General features: G+C 35.5%; 1 protein-coding gene across 1 annotated transcript; it reads right to left on the bottom strand.

Annotated features, from left to right (window-relative positions):
* Positions 1-920: 920 nt before the first annotated feature.
* LOC131954150 (uncharacterized) lies at positions 921-8040 on the bottom strand. Its single transcript, XM_059317681.1, has 3 exons — positions 7882-8040; positions 2559-2748; positions 921-1478 (listed from the first exon to the last, which is right to left on the bottom strand). The coding sequence occupies exons 2-3, from the start codon at positions 2708-2710 to the stop codon at positions 953-955; spliced, it is 678 nt and encodes a 225-aa protein (XP_059173664.1). The 5' UTR covers positions 2711-2748; positions 7882-8040; the 3' UTR covers positions 921-952.
* Between the last annotated feature and the right edge of the window lie 7547 nt (positions 8041-15587).

The following is a 15587-nucleotide window of genomic DNA, read 5'->3' as shown; positions in this document are numbered from 1 at the left end:
TATTATTTCACATAACAGATACGTTGTCCATATTTCCTTATATAATGGATATGTTGTGAATATTACTTGACGTAATGGATATGTTGTGAATATTACTTGACGTAATGGATATGTTGTGAATATTACTTGACGTACTGGATATGTTGTGAATATTACTTGACGTAATGGATATGTTGTGAATATTACTTAATGTAATGGATATGTGAATATTACTTGACGTAATGGATATGATGTGAATATTACTTGACGTAATGGATATGTGAATTTTACTTGACGTAATGGATATGATGTGAATATTACTTGACGTAATGGATATGTTGTGAATATTACTTGACGTAATGGATATGATGTGAATATTACTTGACGTAATGGATATGATGTGAATATTACTTGACGTAATGGATGTGATGTGAATATTACTTGACGTAAAGAATACGTTGTGAACATTACTTGACGTAATGGATGTGATGTGAATATTACTTGACGTAATGGATTCTTCTCTTCTTCTTCTTCGTTCTTAATTATTAGTGTTGAAGGGGATCGAGATTTATCTGCCGAGACTTTGTTCGAATTTATCAACCATGAGCTTTTTGCCGACTCGACCACGCCTCCAACACAATTAAGCGTTACGTGTCAACTGGTTATGCGCCATTGAGGCCATTGACTCCGATTTCAGCCTGCTTTTCTTTTTAGATTTGCTTCTATAGCCTTTGTCCAACCAAGAACAAACTACAAGGCAGCAGTTGTTTAATTTTGGAGTTGTCTCCCCTAGAAGAGTGGCTGTCCCCAGCTAACGAGCCTCATCTGCCCGAACGTAATGGATATGATGTGAATATTACTTGACGTAATGGATATCTGAATATTACTTGACGTAATGAATATGATGTGAATATTACTTGACGTAATGGATGTGATGTGAATATTACTTGACGTAAAGAATATGTTGTGAATATTACTTGACGTAATGGATATGGTGTTGACTCAGACGTCTGGGACGTTCTATACGTCTGACGTCCCGGATCTTCCACACCACACACCCGATGACCAACAGCGACGCCAGGACAATGACCCCGGCCACTATGAACCCTATAGCCATGTACGACAACCCCTGATGATGGCGATCCAGACCCTCTTCAATAAACCCGGTGTCCAAACACATCACGAAACACTTCTCCAACGTCAGATGACCTTGAAAATCCGCCAAGGTCACCTCCACTTCCGGTATCTTCTCCCACCGGGTCGGGCCGACCTCGTCCGCGCATCCGATCATGATGTTGACGGTGCAGAAGCTGCCGATGGCGCAGAAGTGTTTGGAGGTGCAGGTGACGGGCGGGGAGGGCGGCATGCACGATTCCACCCCTTTGGTCCTGTTGCTGATACCGATTGAGTTGTCGACGATTTCCGTCTTGCCTGAGTTGGGATCGATCCTGACGATGAAGCTGTCGCCAGGTACACCTCGGCACATGATGTTGTTCACTCTGGACATGTTGACATATCATTAAAGTTAATTAAACTCAAATCTTAATTACTTACGGCTAATTAATTGTTCAAAGATCTTAAAACTTGCCCTGGAACTCAGCCAGTTAATATATTTAAATGCTATGATTATCTATTAACTTATCATTTCATTGTCTTCATGTACACATTGTAGTTGATCGAAACGTATCCACTTTAATTATCGACATAGCCATTTATGTTATAGATCTACAGTGATTGTAATATAACCACTAGAGAGGTGTAAGTAAGTATATATACATATCAAAATGTTTGAGTATTATCTAGACCCTGATATCTTAAAAAGTGTATCAACAACAAAACAAGACTTCATACATCGTGTAAACTAAACTGAAAATTATCAAACCAAACGTGGACATATATAAGCCTGTTAGTTTTAATGGTAGTGTTCATTCATAAATTCTTGCTGATATCAAAGACATCAGTAGGGCTAAAACATGTTTTTTTTTCAAATACCTAAAATGCACTTAAACACTTAATTATATACAATACAAATCTTGAACCAGTATTATCAGTTAAAGTAAAGTACCTAACTAACCATGGGCAGTTCAAGAAGAGTTCGTATGTTTATGTGACCTCGGCATAATATGATGTTATTAAGTGGGCAGTACTGTGCATTGCCGGTAATTGGCAGATTAATTATTTTCACGTGTTTCGTATCGAACAAGTAATTTTACCATACTGTGCCTAAACTGTGTATAAACATTTCCCGTTTGTACCCAAGACACATGGGTCAGATAGTGTTGAGTGCATCTGCTTCAGAGACATACTTAGAGATAGTGTGGTCAGCGCTATGACCAGTCGCTTTTGTTTCCATACCGTGAATTATGTACCCATTAGAGCTGGGTGGACTTAGTGAGGTTCTACTGATTTGAAACGGGTTAGCAGTCTAGCTCTCTACCACTAGGTCAGGCCGTGCCATAAACTATGTACTCGTTTATGTTTCTCATACAACTACTTCTACAACGATTCTAGAGTTATTATGTTAGAAATTTGCACTCAATTAACTAACGTAATCAAGTATCGCAAACAAATGTCCTCACGTGCGATAGTTAAGGGCGGACATCCCCAGGTGTTTCGACCCCTCTCCGGGGTCGGGTTCAGCTGGGAACATGTTGAAGGAAATCCCTGATCCCTGTTGGCATTCTACCAACGCTGTGTACATCAGTAGCAACCACACCAGTAGTCGAGTCATGATGGATGGGTATGTTGCTCTACTGTGATCTGTGCTATCTGGGTACATATTACATATAATAACAACTGCATTACATATACACAAATAATGTAAACGTAATTAGTGTTCATGTGCTGACTTAAACTATTTTGGTGTCTTGTTAATATGTTAGTTTCCGATAAGCTTGTGTATTTTATGTGTAAGGTCAAGCATGTGTTTTCTAAGTACCGCGTGTAAGAAAGTAAGTATATGTTTATGAATGTGGCGTAATGTATCCCACCCTTGTTCGTTTTAATGTCTATCGTATACAAATGTGTCAATACATTTTTCAATATGTATTGTTGTGTATGCAAGTGACATTTTTCTTTACACACATGTATGTATATATATATATATATATATATATATATATATATATGTATATATATACGTATATAAATATATATATATATATATATATATATATATATATATATATATATATATATATATATATATATATATATATATATATATACTAGAATACCCGTCATCCGTTGGATAACTGTGGGTTTCGGGGGTCATCCATCAAAAAACATCACGTCTGTCACTCAGAGGCATAACGACCCTTCCCGGCGCCCGGGGACAAACTTTTCGATTTTAACCCCCCCCCCCCCCCCCCAAGATTTCGATTTTCAACACCCCCCCCCCCCCTCAAACTTTTGATGTGCACCCCCCCCCCCCCCCACTCAAACTTTCGATTTGAACCCCCCTCAACCTTTCAATTTATTTTTCCAAACCATTTTGGCGCCCCAACATATGTCCCCCCCCGCCCCCCCCCCCTTCCCCCTCCTCCCCTTCCCCCCCCCCCCCCCCCGCCCCCCCCCCTCCTCGCTACGCTACTGCAGTGTCACTTATCGTCACAAAAAACAGACCCCCACATTCAAAAATATGTTTCTTATCTTTTAAAAACACCGAAAACACCGATTTCGGACTATCCCTTCATATACTGACGTCACATGTGACCTACTCAACTCTACTTCACCTGCCCAGTGTCCCGCCAAGTCTCAGACAACATGTTTTTATCGTTTAAAAAACGATTCCAGCCGAGCATGTCTCTGACCACACTATCCTTTCATATGCTTAGGACAAAGAAACAGATGAACTCTACTTCACCTGCCCTGTATCCTGCCAAGTTCAGATAGGCAACTTTATCATTCACATCTAAAAAAAAAAAAAAATTGAAAAAAAAATATCATTGACATATTGGTCTAGAATCTGTGCCACCCGCATGAGAGCGGACTACGCTACCAACTTAGCTATTTACTCGTGACGTTACAAATGAATTTTTATACTATACTGTGAGTCTCCTTATGCAACTTGATTTACGCGCATAGATCTAGATCTAAGTCTAGTAGTAGTAACTTTCAAATTAAATTGTATCTTAAATTAGACAAACAAAGATTTATATAAAATAATTAAGGCCTGAAATAGATTCTAGATGTATTAAGGCCTGAAATAGATTCTAGATGTAGAATTTACATTAAGTCTAGATCTAGAATTTACATTGACCTAGATCTAGGCTAGATCTAGATCTAGGCTAGATTCATAACTTTCCTTCGACAGCTGATCTTTAGATCTAGAGAAATTTATTGTAAAACTAAATGAAAAAATAAACCGGGAGTGATCTCCCCTAAACTTTCTCGAATATTCTTATATAAAATAACAGGGGATGGGAACTCGGGCTATAGACATGATTTTTAATCCATTTTTACAAGCTTTTATTTAACTCACTTCCTCTGTCGTCAGTCGTCAGTCTGTCTAGACGGAAACGCAGGAGTGAAAATTCGGACAGTTCTACTTGACCGATACGATTCACAGTTGGCACGTGGGTCAAGACATGAAGACAATGCAATCTGAAACTAAATTTGACTTAATTGGATGCCTAATTAATTTTTTATGAATTAATTAAAATTTGGACCGAATTAGTAGGCATGTCTAGCCAACCACACCACACGCGTCATCAATAGCTGCGCCATCACGACCACGTAATGGCTGCGTTCAAAAACCATTGCGCGCCTACTGAACGTGATATTCTACTGGCGCGCAATGGTTTTTAGTCATGTAACTCTATTGTAGATAAAACATGTAAAGTACTGAAAAAAAATTCATAAAAAACGTTTTAATAACAAGCTTTTATGTAATGATGCACTAAAAAGTAGAAAATAAATTATAGACTACTATTTAAATAACTATAAAGAAAAGCGTGGGTGTCTTCCTTAACATTAGTAAAGGTATCCAATAGATACTAAAGTGACCCACGCTTTTCTTTATAGTTATTTAAATAGTAGTCTATAATTTATTTTCTACTTTTTAGTGCATCATTACATAAAAGCTTGTTATTAAAACGTTTTTTATGAATTTTTTAAATACTTAAAGTTTTAAAAATAGAATAAAATCTCGTAGACAAATTAATTGCACACCAAGTGAACGCCCAATAAAAAAAGCGCATAATAGTGCGCAATATTATTAGTACTTTTAAAATTTACATTAGTTTTTTGAGAAATCGGAAGTAGCGTAAATTACTACTTCCAGTCGACGGAAATTACTCAAAATTTAACAGAAGGTAGAGAATTAGATCTTTTACTTACATGTGAAATTTCATTTATCTATCTGAAATAGTACTCAAGTTATAGGCTTTTGAAAAATTCAAAGTAGGAAAAGTACCACTTCCGGTTATCGGAAATCGCTCAAAAGTTGATACGGATCTACGATTTTGATATAATACTTATATATGAAATTTCATCAACCTAGCTGTAACGGTACTCAAGTTATCGTGTTTACACACGGACACACACACAGACACACAGACACACACACACACAGACATACGGACAAGATTGCAAAATTATGTTTTTCCGTATCAGTGAGGTGTAAAACGTCGAGATCTGTAAAAATCTCGATTTTTTTTTTTTGCACGATTACAATACTTTCTCTATACTTCGTATATACGAGAAAGTAAAAAGACAGTTGAAAATTGATATAAGTGTTGGAACGTAATAAATACAGCAAAGGGACGTATTGTTAAAGTTATGAACGACAGAAAATTAGATTTAGAACGCGTTAAACTTCTGAATGGGAACACAATTTTCTTCGATAGACGCCGCCATTTTATTGTACTAAAGAGTAAACAAATAAACCGGTAGTGATCTCCCCTAAACTTTCTCGAATATTCTTATATAAAACAACAGGGGATGGTAACTGGGGATATAGTTATGATTTTTAATCCATTGTAAATACTTAAACTTTTAAAAATAGAATAGAATCTCATAAAAAAAACATTGCGCACCAAGCAAACGCCGAATAAAAACGCGTATAATAGTGCGCAATATTATTAGTACTTTAAAAATTTACATTAGTTTTTTGAGAAATCGGAAGTAGCGTAAATTACTACTTCCAGTCAACGGAAATTACTCAAAATTTAACAGAAGGTAGAGAATTAGATCTTTTACTTACATGTGAAATTTCATTTATCTATCTGAAATAGTACTCAAGTTATAGGCTTTTGAAAAATTCAAAGTAGGAAAAGTACCACTTCCGGTTATCGGAAATCGCTCAAAAGTTGATACGGATCTACGATTTTGATAAAATACTTATATATGAAATTTCATCAACCTAGCTCTAACGGTACTCAAGTTATCGTGTTTACACACAGACACACACACGGACAGACACACACACACACAGACATACGGACAAGATTGCAAAATTATGTTTTTCCGTATCAGTGAGGTGTAAAACGTCGAGATTTGTAAAAATCTCGATTTTTTTTTTTTGCACGATTACAATACTTTCTCTATACTACGTATATACGAGAAAGTAAAAACTGTGACGTTCGTTCGTTTTGTCCAATGAACGTGATTTAGTTATGTTTATGTTTTTAAGTTATAATTAACACTTCATAATATTTAGATTATAGTTTTTGGGCTCATATTTTAATTATTTGAGTTTATTCTACATTATGGGGTCACTTTAATTTTTAGTAGAGATGTTTTAGTATGGCTTTATCGATTTCGACTGTATTCATTATGTCCGTATTTAGCACTAGACTTGGTAACTGTTGAAGGTTATGCTTTATTTATTACATCTTTCTATTCTCACAGTTTATTTTACTAAATCTGGTGGGTGCTGGGTTTGTAGAATGATAATAGTAAAAACAGAAACCGTATTGTCAGATATATTATGAATGAGACATAACACACTAATCACATTAATACTGACTTAATGTTTACTTATTTTACAAAAATGTAACACAAAAAAATGTGTTTATTTTTAAAATATATTCTTTGAATAAACGTCACATTAAAAACATCAAAATGGCAACATATTTTTAAAATCAGGGAAATCATCATAAAAAGGTGTGTTTATTACTTGCTTTTAGGTGCTCAAATATGACAGCTTTTATCTTTTTTTCTGCTCTTCTACAACTTTACAGGGGCTACAGATGAGATCATAATCTTACAACCCTAGCTTAGCGATTGCCAGCTATCTGCTAATTCACTTTGAAGTAGACAGTAGCATTAGGCTTGTACTGCAGTGCACAAATATCTGTCGCTTTGAATTCTTGATAGGTCTGACTGGTCTTTTGAGATCGGCTGGTCTCTTGTATGGTAAGGCTGGTCTTTTTTTTTGTTCTTATTTACAAAATTATAGCAGGTTTAAAAAGATAGACGGTTTGCTCGGTCTAAAATTCTCGGTGCAAACCGTCTATCTGTGCGCGCGCAGACTTAGCTGTTTTGAACCGAGAATCTCGCCGAGTGTAGTGGTCGTTCTAAACTTTTAAAAAAAATAGGGTTACTCTACGTATGAATAAATCAATAAATTAATTAACGTCTTTAAATAAATTTGTGATTAACAGTCTGTCTTAAAACAAAAATTTCTCTCTACCTACATACTATTTTACAGCTCTCCACGATGAGTGCAACCATATATATATATATATATATATATATATTTATATATATATATATATATATATATATATATATATATATATATATATATATATATATATATATATATATATATATATATATATATATAAATGAAAAATAAATAAATATATATGCATATATATGTGTGTTTGAGTGAGTGAGTGTGTGTGTGTGTGCTTCTATTTTACCATAACAAGTGATACACCATTAAATTCTTACCTTTTAATTTTGAAGCCTCATAAAAGTTTCCTTTACATGTTGGTTATCGACGAAATAAACCAAATGTTTCTCCCTAGAATGTGTTTATTATTCTACTTTACGTGACACTAGACAGATAGTACCCAATATTTCCATCAAACTACCACATCAGTACAATAACCATCCAAAAATCACACTCATCGCCTCACAGACCAGCACATGGGCCTCCAACACAGTATGGCGGCAGATAAAGACACTGATAGGATCATGGACACACTGAAGTGTCCAGGCCTGAATGTACTTTGGTCTTTAATTGAAATTTCAGACAAACCAAGTGACCTTTATCGTTCATAAACACAGATAACAACGAGTGTGTTGTGTATTCCTCATAGCTGACGTTTTCTGTGTTCGTTTCGTCAAATTTTGTTTTGTTCTTTTAGCCCATGTGCATGTTTTTAGAAAAAAAACCAAGTGCATGTTGTGATGTTACACCGCGTTTACACTTGTATGCTACAAACGTCTAGAAAAAAAAAACAAAAAACCTTCGCCCTAAGTTAAATGTATCAGAACATATATATTGGATGGAGGGGGACTACTCACTTAATGCGAAGCATTTTTATTTTCCTAGACATGCATACAAGTCGCTAGTGTGAACACGGTGCTTTACTAATATAAGCCATAAATGGCCACTTTGAAATCAATGCGTGTGCATTTTATTCAAAAGTTTCGTCTTTTCTGTTATAATTTATCTAGGATTATTAGTTTTTAGTGTTAGCTATCTCTCCGCACTTGTTAATCTGTCATAAATCGCGATGAAAGATGAGCATACACTTCCACATAAGTGTTAAAAAACAAAACTACTTAAAAACGTTGTAAAATAAAAATTAGAACTGTCTATTAAATACCGGAAGAAACAATTGTAAAAAAAAAATAGTTTCGTGAACAATTTGCTGATAAAGAAAAGTGTAATAGACTGGAATAATAAAGCCGTGCATAAAACGTTTCAATTTGATTCATGTGTGTTGGTCATGTGCATTAGCAACCCTGTTTTACAATGAGAGCAAGTAGATCTTTATTGACAGATCATGTGGCCTTGGGTTGGATTTCTCAAAACTTCACATTTAAAAAAAATCATAAACCGATGCTTCATGTGTGTGTACGTTTCGTAAATGTATTTTGCATTACAATAAAGTATACATATGTTAATGCAACAAAACTTCATTTTTCTCCCCTTTTTTTGCCCAAGACACATATGCTACATAACATAAGGTTTGGAAGCCATACATGTTTTGTTTCAAAAATAATTAAAGTGGCAAATACAAATAAGATACAATACAACCATGTCTATACAAAGATATTTGAACATGCAAAGTATATTAAGAGAGCTGTCAGTTGTTAACAAAAAATGCGCAATGTTATTTTGTTTTAAAAATTATTTTTTTTTCTTTGAATTATACTTTTAGATTTTAAGCACCATAGGTCATTTTCGTTAGGTTATATACACAGTCCTATAAATATATTGATATTTGATACACTACATATAACACAAATAGATTAAACACAACTTTAAATAAACCGGGAGTGATCTCCCCTAAACTTTCTCGAATATTCTTATATAAAATAACAGGGGATGGGAACTCGGGCTATAGACATGATTTTTAATCCATTTTAAATACTTAAAGTTTTAAAAATAGAATAAAATCTCGTAGACAAATTAATTGCACACCAAGTGAACGCCAAATAAAAAAGCGCATAATGGTGCGCAATATTATTATTACTTTTAAAATTTACATTAGTTTTTTGAGAAATCGGAAGTAGCGTAAAGTACTACTTCCAGACAACGGAAATGACTCAAAATTTGATAGAAGGTAGAGAATTAGATCTTTTACTTACAAATGAAATTTCATTTATCTATCTGAAATAGTACTCAAGTTATAGGCTTTTGAAAAATTCAAAGTAGGAAAAGTACCACTTCCGGTTATCGGAAATCGCTCAAAAGTTGATACGGATCTACGATTTTGATAAAATACTTATATATGAAATTTCATCAACCTAGCTGTAACGGTTCTCAAGTTATCGTGTTTACACACGGACAGACAGACACACAGACACACAGACAGACACACAGACATACGGACAAGATTGCAAAATTATGTTTTTCCGTATCAGTGAGGTGTGAAACGTCGAGATTTGTAAAAATCTCGATTTTTTTTTTTGCACGATTACAAGACTTTCTCTATACTTCGTATATACGAGAAAGTAAAAAGACAACAGGATTTAACAAGAGATATTGAAAATAATAAACCGGTAGTGATCTCCCCTAAACTTTCTCGAATATTCTTATATAAAACAACAGTGGATGGTAACTGGGGATATAGTTATGATTTTTAATCCATTTTAAATACTTAAACTTTTAAAAATAGAATAGAATCTCAGTAAAAAACAATTGCGCACCAAGCGAACGCCTAATAAAGGTGTGTATAATAGTGCGCAATAGTATTAGTACTTAATAAATTTACATTAGTTTTTTGAGAAATCGGAAGTAGCGTAAATTACAACTTCCAGTCAACGGAAATTATTCAAAATTTAACAGAAGGTAGAGAATTAGATCTTTTACTTACATGTGAAATTTCATTTATCTATCTGAAATAGTACTCAAGTTATAGGCTTTTGGAAAATTCAAAGTAGGAAAAGTACCACTTCCGGTTATCGGAAATCGCTCAAAAGTTGATACGGATCTACGATTTTGATAAAATACTTAAATATGAAATTTCATCATTCTAGCTCTAACGGTACTCAAGTTATCGTGTTTACACACGGACAGACACACAGACACACACACACACAGACATACGGACAAGATTGCAAAATTATGTTTTTCCGTATCAGTGAGGTGTAAAACGTCGAGATTTGTAAAAATCTCGATTTTTTTTTTTTGCACGATTACAATACTTTCTCTATACTACGTATATACGAGAAAGTAAAAAACGAGCAGTATTCATTTTAATTTATTGGTTGCTGCCACTTTTCAGTTGCGCATTTCTCAATTAACAAGGGGACGCTACTTTAATAATGCTAGAGATCATGACTGGCACAGTTATCTCGCTTGTGTATTTCGACACATTACACATGTCACTCAGCCTCAGCACTGTTCCTTGGGAAATGTTTAGATTTACCCGCCGTCTAAAAAAAAATAACTGCGACCATTTCTATAATACATCGCTAAAGGTTATCATTGTTCGTAGAAGATATAAGCTTCTGTCGTCGTCACACTAAACAGACTACCATGAGGGGTCGGCATGGTCGAGTCGGTAAACCGAAAAATCTTGAGTTCGAACCCTCGGGCAGATGAGGCTCGTTAGCTGGGGACAGCCACTCTTCTAGGAGAGACAACTCCAAAATCAAACAACTGCTGCCTTGTAGTTTGTTCTTGGTTGGATAAATCCAAAAAGAAAAGCTAAAACTGGAGTCAATGACCTGAATGGCGCATAACCAGTTGACACTTATCATTAATTGTGTTGCAGGCGTGGTAGAGTCGGAAAAGCTCATGGCTATGAAATCGAAAAAAGTCTCGAGTTCGATCACTACCAACACGAAAAAATTAAGAAAGAAGAAGAAGAAATAGACTACTGTGTTATAATTATATACGGGCCACGAATGCTGGATTATAATCCAACAAAGAGAAAGCTTGGGTAGTGAGAGTTGGTAGCAAGCGGATGCACCTCATCCCCCCTCCACCAAATACCAAATACACATAACAAAAGCGACGAACGGAATGTTTTGAGCTGCTGAAGATGACGTTCATGATTTCTATTGTGTAGACGTCACGATTATTATACCTGTCGGGTCGAGGGAGACAGGCGTAACGGTATTTTAACCTTGGGACCTCGTGCGTTTCTTTCTGTATAACCAGGAAGGTTTAAGGGATCTCCGTGTCCATTATGTGTGTGTGTGTGTGTGTGTGCCTGATTCTGTGTGTGTATGTGCGTGTGTGAACAGAGGGGAGTGGGGTATGACAGCCTCATGACAGATTATTAGATTATTTCTTCATAAAAATCGACGATTAACATCCGCTGTCAAAAAATAAAAAATTAAAAAAAAAGAGTTTTTTTAAAAGCATATTATACAAATCAATGTTTGTATAGTAGGCCCTATGTATTAAAATTGACGTGATGTTTAAAAACAGAAAAAAAATAGAAAATAGCATGTACATTTAAAAAACGTATCCAAAGGGTAAAATATGTTTTATCACAATTAAACTCATATACAATGTCGAAACTAAAGGGCTTTGTTAAGTTCACCCAACACTGATTAACAGCTAACTAATTAACTATAAGTAACAGCAAATGGGTATAGTACTGAGCATGCGTCCCGTTGTTGGTAAAAGTAATTGAAACAGATGGACTCTACTTTATCTGCTTGATGAACACTATCAGATCCTACAGTGGTGGTAATTAGTCATCTGTTTCACCCTTTGATCTTTGTTAGAGTGTCTAGTTCTAAATAAGTAATTTGATCAGATTTACGAGCAGGTGGTACATCATAATCTGTGTCTAAATTATCCTCAGTAACTTGACCTCTATCCGATTCATTCTCCAATTCAAAGTTGGGATTTTTCTCTTCATCTTTACGAGCAGGTGGCACATCATATTCGGATTGAAGATTATCTTCAGTGATATTAGATAAGGAAAGTTCATTATCCAACCGTCCTTTATTATAGCTACCTACATCAGTATGTTCTATGTTTTCTTTCATGACTGTAGCTTGAGTGGAATTTGGTGTATATATAATGCTGTTGATAGTGTAGTTCACACCTGACCCTAACCCTAACCCTAACACCTGAACCACTATTTTATAGCTCAGTACCCTGGCTCATGTTATACTCATGAGTTAGTTCCCTGGAGTGTTCGCGAAGATGAGAGTACGTATGACCACTTTTTCTATTGTTAAAATCATTGTTAGTGTTTGAAACAATGTCTTGACCGCATACCGTGTACCCCCGTCCGTTCGTCTCCCTTTGTTCTACTTCATTGCAAGCTTGTTCTTGGATTTCTTCATATACTGTGCCAACATGTTCCTTCGGATTCTCGATGCTTGTTAATTCACCGGTTATACAACTGTTGATATCTTTACGTGGAAATAAACCTGGGATTTTACAGTTGTAATTTAACTTCCATATGACGACTGATGTGATGAGCAATGCAACAATCAAAACAGCTGCAACAATAAGACCTGCATATAGTCCACTAAATGATTTAGGTGGGCTAGATGTGTTCAAAATAGAAGCTTCACTTGTAGATTTAGTCGTGACTTTAGTAGACGAAGATGCTATGCTAATAGTAGCGGCCGTAGTATAAGTACTAGTAAATATTAATGACGTGAGTGTGGCTTTAGTTGAGGTACTTGTAGTTATTAATGCAGTAAGGTTGTAGTCGTGGCATTCATAGCTTGATGGCGTATCGTTATACTGTACATTCACATACTTGCAGATCTTACTTTCTTGACCGGTTGAAGTACAATTATTTGATTGGCATGCGGAGTTCAATGTTGTGAAGAAGGTGATCAATAGTGTGGTATTAAATGTAGAAGGTACATCACAATTTATCGTATTATTCGTGGATGTACAGTTAAATAAATCTGGCTCGCACCGAGATAAGCAGGTCACCAATGTGTAACAATCACTGCAGAAGGAGCAGGTTAAGCTTGAATTTATACACCTTGAGGTTGTTGCATTTGAGGAGCTGTAGTTATAAGAAAAATATGTGAACATATAACATTGAGATGCTGTGTGTCTACATCAAACATTATACAAATAACTTTCTCCAATATGCGGTTTTTTTTAGAAATCGAAAATAGCGTAAATTACTCCTTCCAGTAAACGGATACTACTCACAATTTGAAAGTAGAATGTTTTACCTTTATGTGAAATTTCGTATAACTATGTGAAACAGTACTCAAGTTATAGGCTTTTGAAAAACCAAAAGTAGAATAAGTTCCATTTCCGTTAACCGGAAATCGCTTAAAAGTATATACACAACTGCAAATTCGATATAATAGTTTGGAAAAAAATGTGTTATTCGTGCTGAATCAGAAATTTTAATAAATGCCAAAAAGTAACTGTTTTTAGATGTATAAGATAGCTAGTTCATTAATATGTCCACGTGTTAAAATAGTTTGTTTTTTTGTGTGTGGAAAAGCCAAATTTTAAAAAAATATAGTACAAAAACCTATTAATACATATTCTTATGTAAGTTGATATCCTATCTATCGATGACAATGGATTAGATATTAAATTTGAGAAAATAATTGTATTATTTAAGGATTAAGTAATAATTATTTAAAACTCACTATGTATAATTTGCAACCTGTTCTTTATCTTTTGCAAAAATGGCTTGTGTGAAACATCCAACAGAATAATGCTCGTAGAAAAAACATGAAAGATATAGCATCAACAAAACGTCTGAGAATCTATACATTTGCATATACAAAAAATAGTTATATTAAATAGGATATCCAAGACATTAAATGTGCTAATAATTTGTTAAATAATACACATGTATATAATAAATCATTACACAATTTAGTAAGCCATTACTTTTGATTTTTAAAACTTAATTTATAGAGTGCACACATTTTGTTCGTATTACGCCTAAAATATTTTACTACTGCAACACACATAAAACCTGGCTACATTGTTTAACAAAAGTCTCTAATAACACGGGCCCTACTTTAAAATTGCTTAATCAAATGCATGACTAACACAGTTCGTTCCCTTATGTATTACCACACATTATATCTTCCCTGTCCATAAGCTTCCTGTCCTTTTATTTTTTTTTTTATTTTTTTTTTTTTGGCGGGGTGGGTGGGACGGGGGCACGTCACTAATAGAAAAAACTAATGGGGGACCGACTGTTTATATAATACATCGCGGTATCCGTACGGCAATAGTCTATATGCCTAGTGTTACAATTATCATATTATCGCTGCACGTCACCAATGCTGATGTTTGGGCTGCCAACAAAAGCAGTGTTTCTTCCAGACTTTTTTCTCCGGGGGGGGGGGGGGGGGGGCACTTGAAATTTTCGGGGGGGGGGGGGTAGACTTTCTTCGGGGGGGGGGGGGGGCGGACACTGTTAAAAGTATATATTTTCTATATAAATTATATAAATTTCATTTCGTTCGAGGGGGGGGGGGGGGGTAAAAAAAAATTCGGGGGTGGGGCACTTGAAATTTTCGGGGGGCGGTAGACTTTCTTCGGGGGGGGGGGGGCGGACCCTGTTAAAAGTATATATTTTCTATATAAATTATATAAATTTCATTTCGTTCGGGGGGGGGGGGATGTGGGGGGCGGTAAAAAAATTTCGGGGGGGCTTCCACCCCCCCCCCCCCCCGAAGAGATGCCTGAAAGAAACTCTGAACAAAAGATCTCCAGAGTCCTCTGTTCTGTGCCTTTTTCTCAACCTGACTCGAGCTGAAACCCATGATTGTGGTTTCAGCTTCAGGATTCCGGCTCCATGGTGTTTTTAGGCCATCTAGTTTTACGATCAGGAGACTGATTTGTTATATATCTATACAATTCGACAGCACGAGGCAGGAGAGATACGATTGGGCATTAAGCAGATTCCCCGCCAATCTATACACACAACAAATACGAAAAACGGAATGCATGCAGGTGTAGACAAAAATGACCTCGTTCTCTCGTGTGTGGACCGCACGATTTTAATAAC

Source organism: Physella acuta, unplaced genomic scaffold, assembly GCF_028476545.2.
Source record: "Physella acuta isolate Inbredline_101_S28 unplaced genomic scaffold, ASM2847654v3 ptg000976l, whole genome shotgun sequence".
Classification (NCBI taxonomy): domain Eukaryota; kingdom Metazoa; phylum Mollusca; class Gastropoda; family Physidae; genus Physella; species Physella acuta.
Note: the sequence above shows the minus strand (reverse complement) of the source record. Positions and strands in the feature narration are given on the sequence as shown.